Below are 21,182 nucleotides of genomic sequence, written 5' to 3' on the forward strand. Positions count from 1 at the left end.
AGAGAGGGTAAGTTTAGAAGATAGGATACACAAAGAACAAGTTAAAAATCACTTAGGAAAGTTAGATGTCAGCAAGTCACCAGGTTCTGATGAAATGCATCCCAGGATACTCAAGGAGCTGATAGAGGAGGTATCTGAGCCTTTAGCTATGATATTTGAAAAATCATGGAAGACAGGGGAGATTCCAGAAGACTGGAAAAGGGCAAATATTGTGCCCATCTATAAAAAGGGGAATAAGAACAACCCAGGAAACTACAGACCAGTCAGTTTAATGTCTGTCCCAGGGAAGATAATAGAGCAGGTAATTAAGGAAATCATATGCAAACACTTGGAAGGTAATAAAGTGATAGGGAATAGCCAGCATGGGTTTGTGAAGAACAAGTCATGCCAAACTAATCTGATAGCTTTCTTTGATAGGATAACGAGCCTTGTGGATAAGGGAGAAGCGGTGGATGTCATATACCTAGAATTTAGTAAGGCATTTGATACGGTCTCGCATGATATTCTTATTGATAAACTAGGCAAATATAACTTAGATAGGGCCACGATAAGGTGGGTGCATAATTGGCTGGATAACTGTAGTCAGAGAGTTGTTAACGGTGCTAAATCCTGCTGGAAAGGGATAACAAGTGGAGTTCCTCAAGGGTCTGTTTTGGGACCCTACTGTTCAATATCTTCATCAATGATGTAGATATTGGGATAGAGAGTACGCTTATTAAGTTTGCAGATGATACCAAACTGGGTGGGGTTGCAACTTCTTTGGAGGATAGGGACATAATTCAAAATGACCTTAGCAAGTTAGAGAAATGGTCAGAGGTAAACAGGATGAAGTTTAATAAAGAGAAATGCAAAGTGCTCCACTTAGGAAGGAACAATCAGTTCCATACATACAAGATGGGAAGTGATTGTCTAGGAAGGAGCATGGCGGAAAGGGATCTAGGGGTCATAGTGGACCACAAGTTGAATATGAGTCAACAGTGTGATGCTGCTGCAAAAAAAGCAAATATGATTCTAGGTTGTATCAACAGGTGTGTTGTAAGCAAAACTCGTGAAGTCATTCTGCCGCTCTACTCTGCACTAGTTAGGCCTCAGCTGGAGTACTGTGTCCAGTTCTGGGCGCCACATTTCAAGAAAGATGTAGAGAAATTGGAGGGTACAGAGAAGAGCGACAAGAATGATTAAAGGTCTAGAGAACATGACCTATGAAGCCAGGCTTCATGAACTGGGCTTGTTTAGTTTGGAAAAAAGAAGATTAAGGGGGGACATGATAGCGGTTTTCACATATCTAAAAGGGTGTCTCAAGGAGGAAGGAGAAAATTTGTTCCTCTTGGTTTCTGAGGACAGGACAAGGAATAATGGGCTTAAAGTGCAGCAAGGGATGGTTAGATTGGACATTAGGAAAAATTCCTAACTGTCAGGGTGGTCAAATATTGGAATAAATTGCCAAGGGAGGTGGTGGAATCTCCCTCTCTGGAGATATTTAAGAACAGGTTAGATAGACATCTGTCAGGGATGGTGTAGACGGAGCTTGGTCCTGCCTTGAGGGCGGGGGGCTGGACTCGATGACCTCTCGAGGTCCCTTCCAGTTCTATGATTCTATGATTCAGATCAGTGATTCTCAACCATGAGGGTACGCAAAGGTTTTCCAGAGGATACATCAACTCATCTAGGCTATGTCTACACAGCAGCATTATTTCGAAATAGTGACTATTACAAAATAACATAGTCTGCATTTACACAGCACACAGCAGCTTCAACATAATGTCAAAATAATGGCAAGCTGGAGGAGTTCTTACTCTGAATCCTCTAACCCTCCTTTTACTAAGAATAACGAAAGTCAGAGGAAAAGTGCCTCTAACTCGGACTTCCTGCTGTGTAGACAGTGCCAAAAGCCAAAATAAGCTTTTTTGACTTAAGCTATGCAATTGACATAGCTCAAGTTGTGTAGCTTATTTTGGATTTAGTCCTGCTATGTAGCCATATCCTTAGAGATTTGCCTAGTATTAGAACAGGCCATAAAATCCTCCAATGGGACTGGGCTCCCATCAGCACTAGAGGACCCAATGCTATAATAGTGGACGCTAAATAAAAAAATTCAACAACAGTGCAGGGGGAGGGCGTGGATACTGTGGGACAGGAGAGGGATTAAAAAAAATTGTCCTGCTCCGCAAACAACATGAACTTCATGGCCAGCAGCCATTGCTCTCCAGATACTAAATGACAGCGCTCACAAGTTAAAAACAGGCTTTAGTATCACATTAAAATATAAGTACAATATGTATATATTAATTGATTTTATTTTATAATTATATGAAAAATGAGAATGTAAGCAATTTTTTCAGTAATAGCACATCAATACTTTGATATTTTGATGTCTGATTTTTGTAAGCAAGTTGTTTTTAAGTGAGGCAAAACTTGGGGAACAAAGACAAATTGGCCTGTGGAAGAGTTACAGTTGCCTGGAAAAGCTGAGAACAAATGTTTTGCCTTTGCATATCAGGCTCAGTGGATTGCAGAGTGCTGCTTGTTCAAGCTTCAGTTTAAAAGTTTCTGAAAGGTCTGTGATATGTGCATCCTCCTATTAGCGACCCTGTCCCTTCAATTTTATCTTAACCATATTGGTAAAATCGCTGTTTGAACTTGTCCATGAGTAAAAGTCTCAGGCTGCGTCTAGACTGGCATGATTTTGCGCAAATACTTTTAACGGAAACGTTTTTCTGTTAAAACTATTTTCGCAAGAGAGCATCTATACTGGCATGTGCCTTTGCGCAAAAGATTTGCTTTTGCGCAAAAGCATCTGTGCCAGTATAGACGCTCTCTTGCACAAGAAAGCTCCAGTGGCCATTTTAGCCATCGGACTTTCTTGAGCAAGAAATTAACGTTGCTGTCTACACTGGCCCTCTTGCACATGAATACTTGCGCAAGAGGGCTTATCCCTGAGTGGGAGCATCAGAGTATTTGTGCAAGAACCACTCATTTTGTACATTACGAAGTCAGGGTTCTTGCGCAAATACTTGCGGCCAATGTAGACAGGCTGCAAGATTTTGCGCAAAAGCAACCACTTTTGCGCAAAATCATGCCAGTCTAGACGCAGCCTCAGAGGAGTAGCCATGTTAGTCTGTAACAAATTTTTTTTTTAAAACAAACGATCCTGCAGCATCTTAGAGACTAACAAAAAATGTAGATGGTATCATGAGCGTTCATGGGTACAACCCGCTTCTTCAGATGAATAGAGCAAGGGGTCCAGAGGTACAAATAAATAGCAGAAAAAGAGGAGATGGGGGGGGGGAAATCTTGTCAATTAGGGTGTCTGTGCTAAATGAGGCTAATAGTGTGGGCTGTAAGTGCTTGACACTTAGCTTTTGATGTCATTTGGGTGTTGAATATAACAGCCCATCCAGTTAAAGTTTGTTCAGACCATTGTCAAATGTGTCAAATTTGCATATGAAGGCAAGTTCTGCAGTTTCTCTCTCCAGCTGATGTTTGAAATTGTATACTCACCTTTAGAGCCATTAGAGAGTACCCGGGCAAGTTAAAATGTTCCCCAACAGGTTTCTGTTTGTTACTATTTTGAAAACCTGATTTGTGTCCATTAATCCTTTTTCATAGAGACTGTCCAGTTTGGCCAATGTACATGGCAGAGGGGCATTTGCCGGCACTTGATGGCATAGATCACATTACTGGATGGGCATTTGTATGAGCCTCTGATGTGGTGACTTATGTGGTTATGTCGTGTGATGGGGAACAGGCCAATCCTCGCCTCCAGACAACCTCCTAACCTGAAACACCATTCTTTCCAGCAACCACTCAGCACACCTCAGACATACTTACCCAGGAACCCATCCCTGCAATAAACTCCAATGCCAGCTCTTCCCACACGTCTATATAAGGGGCATCATCACAGGACCTAACCACGTAAGCCACCACATCAGAGGCTTATATAACTGTACATCCAATAGTGTGATCTATGTCTTTTAAGTTTGTCCATGAGTGTTCAACGTATTGTTTATTCCTGAAAATGGCTTTCATTATTGCTGCTATGTCAGCCAGGAGAGTGCACTGAATGTACTCATGGCTGAGCCAATGGGACACTCGCTGTCACAGCTCACAGATCAAGCCCACGCTTGGCCCGTCGGTCCCCGGGTGGGTTCCCCCCCTCCTCTAGTGTGACAACCCCTTCTCGGGGAGTCCACCCTCTCCTGGAGGATCCACCCCTCCGCCTTTCAGCATGCCTGTCTCTGCCATGAGCCCCCTTGGGGGTTCTACTCCCTGGGAACCCCTGGAGCCTCCACTCCCAGAAGGAATAGTGCAACCCTGTTCTTCAGACCAGAGTAACTCTCAACCAGCATAACACAGGAGGGTTTATTGAGGTGTGAATGCAGCAAAGGCTCCCTCAGGCCTGTAGGCCTGGGCCTTCAGCCTATCACATCTGAGTCTCCCTTGTAACCAGGTGAGCTGTACCTGTTCTGTCACTGTCCCATTCAGAAACCTTCTTCTTCCAGCTGAGCCTCCGATATTCCCCTAAAGCAGCCCCTCCCCAGTTCATTGTCTTCTGTCTTGGTAAAAAGGGTCTCCTGGGCCCTTCTCTTCATCCATTGTTCTCCCTGGCTGAAACCAGCTGGGCAGGTTACCGATGTCTTCTCTCTGCAGCCCATTATCTTCCCTCACGTCCTTCCCCTTACCCCTCCCTACCCTCCCTTCCTGATGTCAAATAAAATACACGTATTTTCATGAACACAAACTCTTTATTTAACAAAACTGGGCGGGAGGGAATGAAACTCTAGTGCGACTGGGGAAAAGAAGCGGGGGGGGGGGGAGAACAGAGAGGGGGAGAGGGGAGGGGAAACCTGGGAGGTGGGAGGGGGAAGCAAGGGAAAGAAGGGGGAGGAGAAGTTCAGGGCTCAGAGTTGGGGGTCTCGTTGGACCAACTTGATTGTCATACTAACCTGCTCCTGGGTTCGCATGTGGCCTTTGGTGGCCAGGCTGGCAGCTATCCTGCCATAGACGGCCGTGTTCCTCTGTTTAGTGCAGAGATCATGGACATCGGGGGCATCCCCCCAAACCTGAATAAGGTCCATGATCTCCACCCTGGACCAGGAAGGTGCCCACCTTCTCCAGGCCCTGGCAGGCTCCTAGGAGCCAGCAGTCTGCTCCTGGGGAGCAGTGGAGGGCTGGCTGCCAGTGGCTTGCTGGCTCATGTTTTGGGGCCACTGGGTCGGGACAGTGACTGCTGGCTCTAGGCTGGCTGGCTTGGAGCTGGCACAGGCACTGTGGCCAGAGTCAACCCCTTTAAGGGCTCTGGAGAGTGGGGGAGGGAGAAAAGTGTTCTTGGTTGAGGCTGGAGTGGCCACCAGGGCACCCTAGGAAGGCTGGAGGCCCCCTATTTCAAAATAAGTGTCTACACAGCACTTATTTTGAAATAGCTATTTCGAATTTGACGTTATTCCTCGTAGAATGAGGTTTACCAAATTCAAAATAAGTGCTCCACTATTTCAAATTTATTTCGAAGTAGCAGTTTGGCTGTGTAGACGCTAAGAAAGGTATTTAGAAATAAAGGCTGTTATTTCGAAATAACTTCGCTGTGTAGACATACCCTGAGAGAATATAGGGTTGAGTCTGTGGCTCCAGAATGCTTTGTGTGTCACGGTGTCTTCCTGGAGTCTCTGTCTGTGACACTGACTTACTCGTCTCAGACGCGGCGCAGAGGGCTAGGCTGCAGGAAGTGCAGTTAGCTTGCATTGAAACAGGAACTGTCACAGTGCGCAGCAACCAGGTTCTCAGGCAGAAAGGAGCAAGTGTGACGCACCTCCTTTAAGGTAAGTGACGGCGCAAAAGCAATATTTACAAAGGCAAGTTACCAAAAATGTTGAGGTTCCATGGCTAGCACACCTAGAGATGGACATGAGAAATTCTACCCTGATAAGGCCAAAAGCTACTCTGCACCTCTTGGCAGTTACTCCCCAAATGCAGGCTTTGCTCTCTGGGAGCTGTTGTAATGTTTCTGGGTACAAACAACAAACGCCTCATCTGAATCAGGCTAACCAATTTTCAGGTCTGCATGCAAGCAGGTGTTTATGCTTGTGGACGATTAGGGCTAGTTACAAATTAAAGTCACTGTGATGCTGCCCAGTCTTAGTGTAGGGACTATTCTCATCTTGTGGGGGTGTACAGGCAATGGTTTGGAAAGAAACTCACCATTCTAGCATGGGTCCTGGCAGGTCAGTATAAAGGTAGTCAGACTGCTATAACTGGTTAAAAAGACCTCTTGCTAAACCTGTGGCTTTCAGCCTTTACAGACAACTCTACTCCTTTCAGGAGTCTGATTTATCTTGCATACCCTATGCTGAGCTGAGGCTTTGGCTGGGCTGCAGAAACAGTCATGCCAAGGAGCCCTGTGTTAGCCCATCATTAGTTCCTTAATGCTCACATGTGAGCCGCCTTGTGCAGGTCATACAGAAAAATTCTCCCTGTTTTGTCTGTCTCTGATCTCTCACACTTCAGACTCCTGTCTCTGCCCCAAGTCTCATGTGGCAGCTATAAGGTCAGACTAATACACCTGGACAGTCTCTGGTTTGTTCATTTGTACAGTCACCCTCCCACTCCCACCTCTATTTTTAATTTAAGTCATTTGCCTCCCACAGGTTGCTGGTTTCTCAGCCACTGCTGGGCAGTGGGGGAGGGGGAGAGGTTCAGGTTGGTGGCTAGTGGCCTTTGTCTGATTTTTTTTCATATACCTGGTTCCACACCTGAAGATGAGGAGGCGGAGGAAGAGCCAGAAGGAGATGGCACAGAGCAGCAGCATGAGAGGGCAGTCCTCTGTCCTAGGGAACAGTCAGCTGTAGCCAAGGAGTGGAGGGGGGGGGGAGAAGCTGTGCAGGCTCAGGAAATAATATTGAGATGCACCTGTTTGGGATGATTGATCTGTGCCAGAGGATGGCACAAGACATGTGCAAGGCAGGAGAGCTGCTGGCCCAACAGTCCTGTTGGAGCCTTTCATTCTCTATTGCTCGGTTTTATGTAAAGGTTGATTATTTTTTCAAGCAGCAACAAGAAATGCAGGTAACGCATTCTGAGGTGAAATACTGGCTCTCGGGTGGCTGATCTTAGGCATCTGGGACCATATTGTGGGGAGGTTTTGTGGTCTGAACAATTTTGTATCTAAACAAGCAATGTCTCCTTTAAATATAGTGCAGAATTTTTTAATTTTACATTGAAATAGCATTCAGCTTCCTCTTCCCCACTTCCTGGGCCTAGCTGGGCTTCCTGTCTTGTCAGCACATACAAACTGTTTAGCCACAGACCTCCCTGTGCGCAAATGGTTACAAAGCCTGTCTCAGCGCTGGAGAGCGTAGCCCTGACCACAGTCACTTCTTCTTTTTTGAAACTCAAACACATTTTGGTTAAAAAAAATCAGTAGCCACCAACTAATAGAGATAATTAGCAAAAGGCACAAATAGAGAAGTCATGTGAATGACCTGGAATACAAACATTAAACTAGACTACACAACACACAGGCCCCATTTAAGTCAGTTCTGCTGATATCAATAAAATGCAATATTTACCCAATTTCCACCCATATGACAGCACTTTCAATGAGCAATGACAGTGCAGGAATTTAACTACTAAAATGCATCTCAACAGAAGACCATTATATTGACTACTTTTTCGTTTTGGCTCCCACCCGCAGGCCGCAAACAAACAGGCCACGGGTCTATGTGGCCCACGGGCCATGTGTTGAGTAGCCCTGGTCTATATAATTGCTGATAGCTGTCTGTCTAAACTGCTCTTGAATATCTCCAGTGATGGAGATTCCACAACCTCCCTGGGCAATTTATTCCAGTGTTTAACCTCCTTGACAGTTAGGAAATTTTTCCTAATGTCCAACCTGCAGTTTAAACCCATGGCTTCTTGTCCTACCATCAGAGGCCAAGGAGAACAATTCCCCTCCCACTCCCCCGCCCCACCTGCACCTTGTGACACCCTTTTAGATACCTGAAAACTACTATCATGTCCCATCTCAGTCTTCTCTTTCCAAACTAAAATCCAATTCTTTCAGCCTTGCCTCATAGCTCATATTTTCTAGACCTTTAATCATTTTTGTAGCTCTTCTCTGGACCTTCTCCAATTTCTCCACATCTTTCTTGAAATGTGGTGCCCAAAACTGGACTCAATACTCCAACTGAGGCCTAACCAGCACAGAGTAGAGCGGACGAATCACTTCTATTGTCTTGCTCACAATACTCCTGTTAATGCATCCCAGAATCATGTTTGCTTTTTTTGCAACAGTGTCACATTGTTGACGCATATTTCTCTTGTGGTCCACTATGACCCCTCCATCCCTTTCTGCAGTACTCCTTCCTACACAGTCACTTTCCATTCTCGAAACAAATTGTTCCTTCCTAAGTGGAGTACTTTGCATTTGTTCTTATTAAACGAGGTGTACCGGTAGTTTGGAATAGGAAGCCTAATCCGAACTACCTAGTTCGTGCTGCGTGTAGCCGCGGGCACGGAGTCCGAACTAGTGGACATTTAAAAATGGCGGCGCCCGGCAATATGCAAATGAAGCCCGGGAAATTCAAATCCCAGGCTTCATTTGCAACTCCGGTTGCCTACATTAACCACCCTAGTTCGAACTAGGGTGGTAGTGTAGACATACCCAGAGGTCTTTCTCCTCCTCTATCATTTCCAATTGATAAGTCCTTTGTTTTCAGCATACTACTACTACTAAAAATAATAATAATAATAATTAATAATAACAACCAAAATTATTGTTGATTATTATCAGTCCATAAGTATATAACTTTGCACTATTAAATTTCACTCCATTTTTATTACTCCATGTTTCAAGGTCATTCCAATTTTTTTGTATGATATTCAAGAGGTCATCCATATTGGCAATACCTCCCAAATTTGTGTCATCTGCAAATTTTGTTAGCACACATTTTAAAAAAAGACTTAAATAAGATTGGTCCCAAAACCAATCCTTTGAAACTCCATTGGTAACTTCCCTCCAGCTTGACACTTCAGCTTTCAGTATGATCCATTATAGTCTCCCCTGTAACTAGTTCATTATCCACCATTCGATTCTCAGATAAATACCCATCTTCATCAAATTAACTGATTTCTCATGAGGAGCTGTATCAAATGCTTTTCTGAAAGCCAGGTAGGTTGAAGGAAGTTATTATTTCCCTCTCGAGGTCCCTTCCAGTCCTAGTATTCTATGATTTATTTGGCACTGGTGAGGCCACATCTGGGCTGTTGTGTCCAGTTTTGCGTCCCTCACTACAAAATGGATGTGAGCAAAGTGGAGAGAGTCTAGTGGAGGGCAATAAAATGATTAGGGGTCTGGGGCAAATTATTTGAGGAAAGGCTGAGGGAACTGGCCTTATTTAATCTGAAGGGGTATGTCTACACTACCCTCCTATTTTGAAATAGGAGGGTAATGTAGGCATACCGCAATTGCAAATGAAGCCCGGGATTTGAATTTCCCGGGCTTCATTTGCAATTGCGGTACGCCTACATTACCCCGCTAGTTCGAACTAGCAGGGTAGTGTAGACATACCCAAGAAGAAAAGAGTGAGGGTATGTCTACACTACAGAGTTAGTTCGAACTAAAGAATGTTAGTTCGAACTAACTTTAATAGGCGCTACACTAGGACTCCGCTAGTTCGAATTTAATTCAAACTAGCGGAGCGCTTAGTTTGAACTAAGTAAACCTCATTTTACGAGGATTAAGCCTAGTTCGAACTAGCTAGTTCGAATTAAGGGCTGTGTAGACCCTTAATTCGAACTAGTGGGAGGCTAAGGCTTCCCAGGTTTCCCTGGTGGCCACTCTGGCCAACACCAGGGAAACTCTATGCCCCCCTCCCGGCCCCGGACCTCTTAAAGGGGCACGGGCTGGCTACGGTGCCCGTGCCAGGTACAAGCCTGCCAGCACCCAGCCAGCAGACCCTGCACCTGGCACGGATCGAGCCACCCACCCGATGCCCCCCAGCCTTCCCCCTCTTCCCGAGACCAGGCTGGCGGCTCCCAGGAGCTTGCCCAGAACCGCAAGAGGTGGGCACCCGCCTGGGCTAGTGCGGACATCGTGGAGCTCGTCCACAATCTCCGCACTAGGCACAGGAAGGTGGCCATCTAGGGCAGGAGAGCTTCCAGCCTGGCCACCCAGGAGCAGGTGTGCATGAAAATCAAGGTGGTCCACTGAGACCCCCGACCCTGAGCCCTGAGCTTACAATGGCCGTCCTGGGTCAGACCAAAGGTCCATCTAGCCCAGTAGCCTGTTTGCCGACAGCAGCCAACCCTAGGAACCCTGGAGGGGATGGACCGGAGACAGTGACCAAGCCATTTGTCTCGTGCCATCCCTCTCCAGCCTTCCACAAACTTTGGGCAGAGACACCACTCCTACCCCCTGGCTAATACCACTCCATGGACCCAACTTCCATCACTTGATGTCACTTCCCTTTAAACTCTGTTCTAGTTCTAGCCTTCACAGACTCCTGCAGCAAGGAGTTCCACAGGTTGACTCTTTGCTTTGTGAAGAACAACTTTCTGTTACTAGTTTGAAGCCTGCTACCCATTCCTTTCCTTTGGTGTCCTCTAGTCCTTCTTTATGGGAACTAATGAAGAACTTTTCTGTATGCACCCTCTCCACCCAACTCCTGCTTTTATAGACCTCTATCCTGTCCCCCCTCCGTCTCCTCTTTTCTAAGCTGAGAAGTCCCAGTCTCTTTAGCCTCTCTTCATATGGGACCTGTTCCCAACCCCTGATCATTTTAGTTGCCCTCCCCTCTCCCAGCCTCTCTCTTCCCCTCTCCCACCTCCTTTTCCCAGTCTCCCCCAGTTTTGTTCAATAAAGACAGATTCCATTTTTGAACACAATTGTCCTTTATTTTGTACATCAAGAAAAGGGGCTAGGGAAGGGTAAGTGGAAGGAGGTGAGGGAGGAATGGGGCACGAGCCCCCGATGGGGAGGACTGGGCTGGCTCTGTGGGCTTCTGGGTGTGGAAGCTCTCCTGCAGCCCCCCAATTGCCCCCTCTCCCCAGATGGCTGCCTGCGGCAAGTGCAGCCGGGCTGATGGCCGAGTGGTGTGATGTGCCCAGTGTGGGCACTCCGGGCAATCCAAGCCAGGACTGCTTTGCAAGCGGGGCACCCCTGAGAACTGTCTGTCCAGGGTGGGGGTCGGGTCCCTTTAAACACAGCCCTCGGCTAGCCTGAGACAGCATCTCCACGCTCTAAGTCCTCCTCTGATGCCCTGCCGGCACTGCTTCCGGCCATCCTTAAGCCCTGTTCAGGGTCCACTTAATGTGGACATGCTAGTTCGAATTAGCAAAATGCTAATTCGAACTAGTTTTTAGTTCTAGACGTGTTAGTTCGAATTAGCTTAGTTCGAATTAACTAATTCGAACTAAGTTAGTTCGAATTAGCGCTGTAGTGTAAACATACCCTGAGGGAGGATTTTAGAGCAACCTTCAGCTACCTAAAGGGAGGTTCTAAAGAGGATGGAGAAGAGGCTGTTCTCCATTGTGACAGATGGCAGAACAAGGAGCAATGGTCTCAACTTACAGTGGGGGAGGTCTAGATGGGATATTAGGAAAAACTATTTCACTAGGAGGATGGTGAAGTACTGGAATGGGTTACCTAGGGAGGTGTTGGAATCTCCATCCCTTGAGGTTTTTAAGTCTCGTCTTAACAAAGCCTTGGCTGGGTTGATTTAGTTGGGATTGGTCCTGCTTTTAGCAGGGGGTTGGACTAGATATCTTCCTGAGGTCTCTTCCAATCCTCATCTGTTGTGATTATATGATAGTTCTATGAATTAAAGTTTCTCACAATCACACAATTCCCAATAGTATTTGTTTTTAAAAATATTAAAGAGGGTCAGACCAAAGATCCATCTAGCCCAGTATCCTGTCTTCTGACATTGGCTATTGCCAGGTGCTTCAAAGGGAATAAACAGAACAGGGAATCATCAAGTGATCCCTCCCCTGTCACCATTTCCAGCTACTGGCCAACAAAAACTAGGGACACCATTCCTGCCCATCCTGACTAAAAGCCATGTGTGAACCTATCTCCCATGAATGTATCTAGTTCTTTTTTTGAACTGCTGGGCTACGTCTACACTGGCCCCTTTTCCGGAAGGGGCATGTAAATTTCAGCAGTCGTCGTAGGGAAATCCGCGGGGGATTTAAATATCCCCCGCGGCATTTAAATAAAAATGTCCGCCGCTTTTTTCCGGCTTTTAAAAAAGCCGGAAAAGAGCGTCTACACTGGCCCCGATCCTCCGGAAAAAGTGCCCTTTTCCGGAGGGTCTTATTCCTACTTCAAAGTAGGAATAAGAGCCTCCGGAAAAGGGCACTTTTTCCGGAGGATCGGGGCCAGTCTAGACGCTCTTTTCCGGCTTTTTTAAAAGCCGGAAAAAAGCGGCGGACATTTTTATTTAAATGCCGCGGGGGATATTTAAATCCCCCGCGGATTTCCCTACGACGACTGCTGAAATTTACATGCCCCTTCCGGAAAAGGGGCCAGTGTAGACGAGCCCCCTGTAGTTTTGACCTTCACGATATCCTCTAACAACGAGTTTCACAGGTGGACTGTATGTTGTGTGAAGAAATACTTGCTTTTGTTTGTTTCATATCTGCTGTCTCTTAATTTCATTTGGTGACTCCCTAGAGTCATAGAATCACAGAATCATAGAGCTGGAAGAGACCTCAGGAGGTCATCAAGTCCAGCCCCCTGCCCTAGGCGGGACCAATCCCAACTAAATCAACCCAGCCAGAGCTTTGTCAAACTGAGACTTAAAAACCTCTAGGGATGGAGATTCCACCCCCTCCCTAGATAAACCATTCCAGTGCTTCACCACCCTCCTAATGAAATAGCTTTTCCTAATATCCAACCTAGACCTCCCCCAGTGTAACTTGAGACCATTTCTCCTTATTCTGCCATCTGTCACTACTGTGAACAGCCTTTCTACATCCTCTTTGGAACCTCCCTTCAGAAAGTTGAAGGCTGCTATCAAATCCCCCCTCACTCTTCTGTTCTGCAGACTAAACAAACCCAAATCCCTCAGTCTCTCGTCATTGGCCACGTGCTCCAACCCCCTAATAATTTTGGTCACCTTCTGCTGGACCCTCTACAATGCGTCCACATCCTTTCTGTAGTGGGGGGCCCAGAACTGGACACACTACTCCAGATGTGTTCTTACCAGATCCAAATAAAGGGGAGTAATCACTTATCTAGATCTGCTGGCAATGCTCCTCCTAAGCAATCTAATATGCCATTAGCCTTCTTGGCTACAAGAGTGCCCTGTTGACTCATACCCAGCTTCTCATCCCGTGTAATCCCCAGGTCCTTTTCTGCTGAACTGCTACTTAGTCATTCGGTCTCCAGCCTATAACAATTCTTGGGATTCTTCTATCCCAAGGGCAGGACTCTACACTTGTCCTTGTTGAACCTCATCAGATTTCTTTTGGCCCAATCCTCTAATATGTCTAGGTCACGCTGAACCCTAACCCTGCCCTCCAGCATATCTACCTAGCTTAGTGTCATCTGCGAACTTGCTGAGGGTGCAATCCATCCCCTTATCCAGGTCATTAATAAAGATGTTGAACAAAACCGGTCCTAGAACCAATCCATGGGGCACTCCGCTAGAAACCGACCACCAACCTGACATCAAGCCATTGACCACTACCCGCTGGGCCTGACAGTCTAGCCAGATTTCTACCCATCTTACAGTCCATTTATCCAATCCATACTCCTTTAACTTGCTAGCAAGAATATTGTGGGAGACCATATGAAAAACTTTGCTAAAGTCAAGGTATATCACATCCACTGACTTTCTCATATCAACAGAGCCAAGTACCTCGTCATAGAAGCTAATCAGATTGGTTAGGCACAACTTGCCCTTCGTGAATCCATGTTGACTATTCTTGATCACTTTCCCCTCTTCCAAGTGCTTCAAAATGGGTTCCTTGAGAATCCCCTCCATGATTTTTCCAGGGACTGAGGTAAGGCAGGGATCTGTTTTGGGACCAGCTCTGTTCAATATCTTCATCAACGATTTAGATGTTGGCATAGAAAGTACACTTATTAAGTTTGCAGATGATACCAAGCTGGGAGGGGTTGCGACTAATCTGGAGGACAGAGTCATAATTCAAAATGATCTGGACAAATTGGAGAAATGGTCTGAGGTAAACAGGATGAAGTTTAATAAAGACAAATGTAAAGTGCTCCACTTAGGAAGGAACAATCAGTTTCACACATACAGAATGGGAAGCAACTACCTAAGAAGGAGTACAGTAGAAAGGGATCTAGGGCAGTGGTCTCCAACCTTTTTATGACATATCACTTTTTAAATGACAGAACAAGCCAAGATCTACCACCCCACTCCTTCCTTGAATCCCCTCCCCTTCCTCTCTATTCTCCTCCTCTCCATCACTTGCTATCACCAACCCTTATACTGCTGCTTTTTTTCACAATTCTTCTGAAGTAAGAAGTTTTTCTAACATTTGGCCTGTCTAGACAAGACCAAATGTCAGAAAAACCCCTTCTTTTGGAAGCCCCCTTACTCCTTGTGGAATGAGGAATATAGGGGTGACCGAACGAGCACGTTTGCTCTTCCATTAAAAAAAGTGGAAGAACAAACGCATCCCTGGATGCAGAAGAGTTGTTCTGGGATATCTCCAGAGTCCTGAAAAACTCCTGGGCTGTGTCTACATTGGCACCCTTTTCCGGAACAAGGGATGCTAATGAGACCAGTCGGAATTGCAAATGCCACGGGGGATTTAAATATCCCCCGTGGCATTTGCATGAACGTGGCTGCCGCTTTTTTCCGGCTCGGGGTTTTGCTGGAGAAAAGCGCCAGTCTAGACGGGATCTTGCGGAAAATAAGCCCTTTTCCGGAAGATCCCTTATTCTATACTTTCAAGTAGGAATAAGGGATCTTGCGGAAAAGGGCTTATTTTCTGCAAGATCCCGTCTACACTGGCTCTTTTCTCCGGCAAAACCCCCAGCCGGAAAAAAGCGGCAGCCACGTTCATGCAAATGCCGCAGGGGATATTTAAATCCCCCGTGGCATTTGCAATTCCGAAGTGTCTCATTAGCATCCCTTTTACGGAAAAGGGTGCCAATGTAGACACAGCCCTGCAGTCTAGCTGTACCCTCACTGGGTTGAAGCAGGATGTGTAGGCTCTGGGGTGGAAATGAGGGATTTGGGTGTGGGAAGGGGTGAAAGATGCAAGCTCTGGGAATAAATCTGGATCCAGGAGGAGGTGGAGAAGGGGATGCTAGGTCGGGGACGGGGCTTCAGGCGGGTCACTGTTGGGGTCAGATGTAGGGTTAGGGTACTAAGCAAGCCACAGGCCTGTGGATATGATGGTGCAGGAATTTGGGTTAGGGTATGTGAGTGGCTTAGGGCAGGGGGTTCCAGTATATGATGGGTTCAGCTCAAGGGTCTGGGAGAAGGGGGAGTGCAGGAGTGTTATGATGCTGTGGGCAGATGGGGGCTTGGCCCCAACTGGGGGTTTGTTGGCCAGGCTGCGTTTTTAAATAAAATAGTATGTCAAACACAAAAAGTTTCTGCATTGTCTTTATTTATGAGAAGGGCAGGGAACCTGTGTTGAGTCAGGGGTCACTGACCCACAGAAAAGTCAGTTGTGGCCACACAAGTGAGATGCAAAATAAAAAATCCTCCAAGCCCCCCACAAGATTCATTAATGTGGTCCCAACTGTGCTGGTGGGAGCAGGGCACATGGTATTGGGGACGAGTGCCAGGGGGTACTGGGACAAGGGATGGGGTGCTGGGTAGGGTGCCAATTGGTGCTGGGGCAGGGGACACAGTGCTTGTAGGTGCTGGGGCAGGAGACTGGGTGCCAGGGCAGGGGACAGGGTGCTGGGGCAAGTAATGGGGGCTGGGGCAAGGGCCAGAGGGTTCCAGGGCAAGGGCCTGGGGCAGGGGACAGGGTGTCAGTGGAGGCAAGGGACAGGTGCTGGGGTAGGGACAGGGTGCTGGCAGGGGGTGGGGACAGGGTGCCAGTGGGAATAGGGGGCAGGATGTTGGCTGGGGCAGGGAATCCTTGGCACGCGCCTTCCCCCTCCCCCCCCCCCAGAGGAGGGAAGCTGTGGCAAGAGCCTCCTCCCGGAACTCCTCCCCCACAAAGGAGGAAAGTCCGGGTGCGCGTTTCCTCCCAGGACTCCTCCCCCCACCCTGGCACACACTTCCCCCCAGGACTCCTACCTCCTCCCCCGCAGAGGAGGGGAGCCCTGGTGTGCACCTCCCTTCCCCTCTCCCAGGAGGGAAGCCCTAGTGCATGCTTCTCACCAGGACTCCTCCCTGGCATGCGCTTGCCCTCGGGACTCCTACCTCCTCCCCCGCAGAGGAAGGGAGCCCCAGTGCGTGCCTCCCCACCTCAGGACAGAAGCCTTAATGCGCGCTTCCCCCTGGGACTCCTCCTTCCTCCCCGGAAAGGAGGGGAGCCCTAGTGCACGCGCTTCCCCCCAGGACTCCTCCCCTCCCCCCCGGCATGCGCTTGCCCTCAGGACTCCTACCTCCTTCCCCACAGAGGAGGGGAGCCCCAGTGCGCGCCTTTCCCCCCCCCCCCCAAACCTTCCTCCTGGACTCCTACCTCCTCCCGGTGCACCACAGACCTGGAGGAAGGGAGCAGGCAGCGTACTTCCGGAAATCTCGGAAGTGGCGCACAGCTACTTGACTTCCCTCCAGCCCGTGGGAAGCCAGCACTACCTCCATTTTTGGAGGTAGGTAGTGGGGCTTCTTGGGGGTGGAGAGAATTGGGGGGGACCCCAAATGCCTCGTGATCGACTGGTCGAGCCCTCCTGATCGACCAGTCAATCGCGATCAACGGGTTGGTGACCACGAATCTAGGGGTTAGAGTGGACCACAAGCTGAATATGAGTCAGCAGTGTGATGCTGTTGCAAAAAAAGCAAATATGATTCTGGGATGCACGAACAGGTGCGTTGTGAGCAAGACACAAGAAGTCATTCTTCTGCTCTACTCTGCGCTGGTTAGGCCTCAGCTGGTGTATTGTGTCCAGGTCTGGGCACCGCATTTCAAGAAAGATGTGGAGAAATTGGAAAGGGTCCAGAGAAGAGCAACAAGAATGATTAAAGGTCTAGAGAACATGACCTATGAAGGAATGCTGAAAAAATTGGATTTCTTTAGAAAAGAGAAGATTGAGGAGGGACATGATAGCCGTTTTCAGGTATCTAAAAGGGTGTCATAAGGAGGAGGGAGAAAACTTGTTCATCTTGGCCTCTGAGGATAGAACAAGAAGCAATGGGCTTAAACTGCAGCCAGGGAGGTTTAGGTTGGACGTTAGGAAAAAGTTCCTAACTGTCAGGGTAGTCAAACGCTGAAATAAATTGCCCAGGGAGGTTGTGGAATCTCCATCTCTGGAGATATTTAAGAGTAGGTTAGATAAATGTCTGTCAGGGATGGTCTAGACAGAATTTGGTCCTGTCATGAGGGCAGGGGCCTGGACTTGATGACCTCTCGAGGTCCCTTCCAGTCTTAGTCTTCTATGATTCTATGATAAGGCCGACTGGTCTGTAGTTCCCTGGATTGTCCTTCGTCTCTTTTTTAAAGATGGGAACTATATTTGCCTTTTCCCAATCATCCAGGATCTCTCCCGATCTCCATGACAGTTCAAAGATAATGGCCAAAGGCTCTGCAATGACATTTGCCAACTCCCTCAGATGCATTAAATCCGGACCCATGGATTTGTGTATGTCCAGCTTTTCTAAATAGTTCCTAACCTGTTCTTTTCCCATCAATGGCTGTCTATCTCCTTCCCATACTGCATTGCCTAGTGCATTTGTCTGGGAGCTGACCTTGTCTGGGAAGACGTAGGCAAAGAATGCATTGACTACTTCAGCTTTTCCCACATTACTAGGTTACCTCCCTCATCCAGTAGGGGCTCCACACCCTCTCTGATCACCCTCTTATTGCTAACATGCCTGTAGAAACCTTTCTTGTTACTCTTCACATCCCTTGCTAGCTGCAATTCCAGTTGCGTTTTTGCCTTGATAACTCCCCTGCATTCTCGAGCAATATATTTATACTCCTCTCTAGTCATCTGGCCAAGTTTCCACTTCTTGTACGCTTCCTTTTTGTGTTTAAGCTCACCAAGGATTTCCCCGGTAAGCCAGTCTGATTGCCTACCATATTTTCTTTTCTTACTGCGTATTGGGATGGTTTCTTCCTGTGCCTTCAATAAGGCGACTTTAAAATACTGCCAGCTCTCCTGGACTCCTTTCCCCTTCATATATCCCAGGGAATCCTGCCCATCAGTTCTTTGAAGGACTCAAAGTCTGCTTTTCTGAAGTCCAGTGTGTGTATTTTGCTGCTCTTCTTTTTTCCTTTGGTCAGGATCCTGAAATCAACCATCTCATGATCACTGCTTCCCAGGTTGTCACCCATCTCTACTTCCCCTAGTAGTTCCTCCCTGTTAGTGAGCAGCAGGTGCATGGCCTGTGCACGGCCCCTGGTTGGTTCCTTCAGCACTTGAACCAGGAAGTTATCCCCAGCATTCTCTAAAAACTTCCTGGATTGTCTATGTACTGCTGTATTGGTCTCCCAACAGATTCCAGGGTGATTAAAATATTGTGTTAGGAGGAGTAAATAACACTTTCTCGCTTTCTCTACACTACTCATGATTTTATAGACCCTTCATCATCTCTTCTGCAATCTGAACAATCCCAGTCTTATTAATCTTTCCTCATATGGAAACCATTCCATACCACTAATCGTTTTTGTTGCAATTGTCTGAATCTTTTCCAATTCCCATGCATGTTTCTTGAAATGGTGCGACCACCTCTGCACATGTAGCCCTGTGAGAATGTGGGAGCATTCCCATGTGAAGGACAATCAGTGGATTCTCTTTTGCTCCCATAAGGATCCTCTTCAGTCTCAACTTTGCAAAGTGTATCTTGGCACCTGGCAGACAGTACATCCTTCAATTCTCCGGATCAGCTCTGGTGGCAGGACTGTCCATTCTTGTTAGTAGGGAATTCCCCGTCAGATAGACCTGCCTTTTTCTGGTGGGTGTCATTCTCTGGCTTTCCTCATCAGTTCTTTCTGGTTACAAGTCATCTTATCTTCTGTTCTCACTTGCTAGTCTGTATGAGTCACCCTCTATTGTCTTGGGGCTCCAAACGCTGGCTATTTCCATTTTCTCTTCCTATCATCTTTACTGTGTTCTCATAGTCAGTCTTCCATGGGACACTTGCTTCATCCAGATGTCTATCCTCACAGTACTCTTGTGCAGCATGCATCCTCAAGTTTTGAGTTTTTCCTTCTCCCTCTTCTCCCCTTCCCTCCATCATTTGCTCAAATCCCCTTCTAAACTCAACCAGAATTTCTAGCTGCAGCTTGAAATATCAGACCTCCTCCCCCATCAGATCCAGCAGGTTGCACTTCATTCAAATGAAACACCTTCCAGGTACTTCTTCAGAATAATGTACATGCTGCTGCTTCCACATCCTATCTTTTTCAGTTGTCTCTTCCATTCTTCATGTCCCTGTCCTGTAACTGCTATAACCTTCCCTCCTACACTCCTGTCAAGAACCTCCCCTCCCCCCCCCCAAAAAAAGCCCTAAACACCTACCCACTTTCCCCCAACTTCGCCTTAAAAACTTCCATTTAAACTTCTCTGTTTTCAGCTGCTTGCTGACTCCTGTGCCACTGGCAGGCCAATAGGCTGCCTTTGTAACCAATCAAGATTCAGCTGTAAGCAAAGACTCTGCTTCTCATACAACATGTTGCCCCCATCAGACTTCAAAAACAAAGCAGGAAGCAAGCAATCATTCTTACAAGAATTCACACAACAGCCCTAAGGAGCAGGCACTTGCATCCCTTATCCCCCAACAAATTGAGACCTACTCTATCTTTAGCTCTGTTTGCTTGCTTCCATGCCACAGTGCAGTCTAAGGAAGTCTTCCAAGTTCCCCAGCTCCCCAGTAGATCTTGGCTGTGATCAATTGTGGGCTCTTCCCACCAGCAATCAAAGGTGTAACACGAGCCAATGGTTGGCAACTGAAATTAAACAAAACCAAAAAGTCTGGTGGCACTTTATGCTCTACTACGCTAATAAATTTCTTTGTCTTTAAAGTGCCACTGGACTCCTTGTTGTTTTTGCTGAAACAGACTAAGAGGGTTTCCTCTCTGAAACCTGAAATTAGACAAATTCAGATTGGGAATAAGGTATGAATTTGTAACAGTGAGGGTGACCAGTCATTGGAACAATTTACCAGACTCATGATGGAGTCTCTACATTGGCAATTTCTAAATCAAAATGGGATGATTTTCTAAAAGATCTGCTGTAGAAATGATGTTGAGGAAACTCAATGGCCCGTATCCTGAGCAGAAATAAAATGGTCAGGCTAAATGATCAGGGAGGCGACTTCTGGCCTTTGACCAGGCTCATACAGCCAAAGAATCTATGTGCATGCTACACTGAGGGGAAGGGAGACTGTAGGCTCAGCCTGTTTCTAACTCTGTGCTCTCACCCTGTGCAGATGTGGAAGGCAGCTGTAGGGCACAATGTAGCTGTGAAGGTGGAGTCCCAAGGGGATGACTGGGACACTGACCCTGATTTTGTGGTGAGTTTCTGCATATTGCTGGATTGTGTCAATCATGGGGACACGGAGCTGAGAGCTAGGACTTGAGCCCTGAATAGGTCCCAGGAGAGAGGTGGGATTGGCAAGCTCATTCTGCTCCTTGGGGAGGTTTGTTACTGGATTTAACAGCCTGGCCTAGTGACTGGGGCACCTGGCTGGGAACTGGATGAATTTGGGTGCTTTTCTCAGTTCAGCTATGACTTGCTGTGCAACCTTGGGTGAGTCACTTCCTCTCAGTGGCTCTTATTCTCCTCCCCCACAGTGGGGCCCTGCTCTTAGCTAGGACCTCTCGCTTTACATTTAAATGCATGTCTCAATATTGAATATCAGTCGCCAGCCTTTGCTCAATGCCAGGTATAAGCTTGGCATTGCAGTGGGCTGTTGTGGGGACAGGAATGGCAGAGAGCTGTGGATTGGGGTTGAGGGGCATTAGCAGAGCTATGGGGCATCCCAGAGTTTGAGAAAGAGACATTTCGGATGGTCAAGTTTGTGGAGCATTTAGGCAGTAGGGTGCTGTGGTTAAATGTTCTACATTTTCCATCCATGGAGAACAGC

The 21,182-nt window shown here is 47.2% G+C and overlaps 1 protein-coding gene across 2 annotated transcripts in view; it reads left to right on the forward strand.

Moving 5' to 3' along the window:
* Positions 1 to 5,660: 5,660 nt before the first annotated feature.
* The window catches only part of HCLS1 (hematopoietic cell-specific Lyn substrate 1), an 89,689-nt gene continuing 74,167 nt past the window's right edge, over positions 5,661 to 21,182 (forward strand). For both annotated transcript variants that reach the window (XM_006120741.5, XM_075918371.2), the window contains exons 1-2: positions 5,661 to 5,816; positions 20,526 to 20,609. In XM_006120741.5, the coding sequence (XP_006120803.3) occupies positions 20,526 to 20,609 (84 nt within the window). In that variant the 5' untranslated portion in view covers positions 5,661 to 5,816. The remainder of the gene's footprint in view (positions 5,817 to 20,525; positions 20,610 to 21,182) is intronic.

The sequence above is a fragment of the Pelodiscus sinensis genome, chromosome 1, assembly GCF_052426305.1.
Source record: "Pelodiscus sinensis isolate ZL-2025 chromosome 1, ASM5242630v1, whole genome shotgun sequence".
In the NCBI taxonomy this organism is placed as follows: domain Eukaryota; kingdom Metazoa; phylum Chordata; order Testudines; family Trionychidae; genus Pelodiscus; species Pelodiscus sinensis.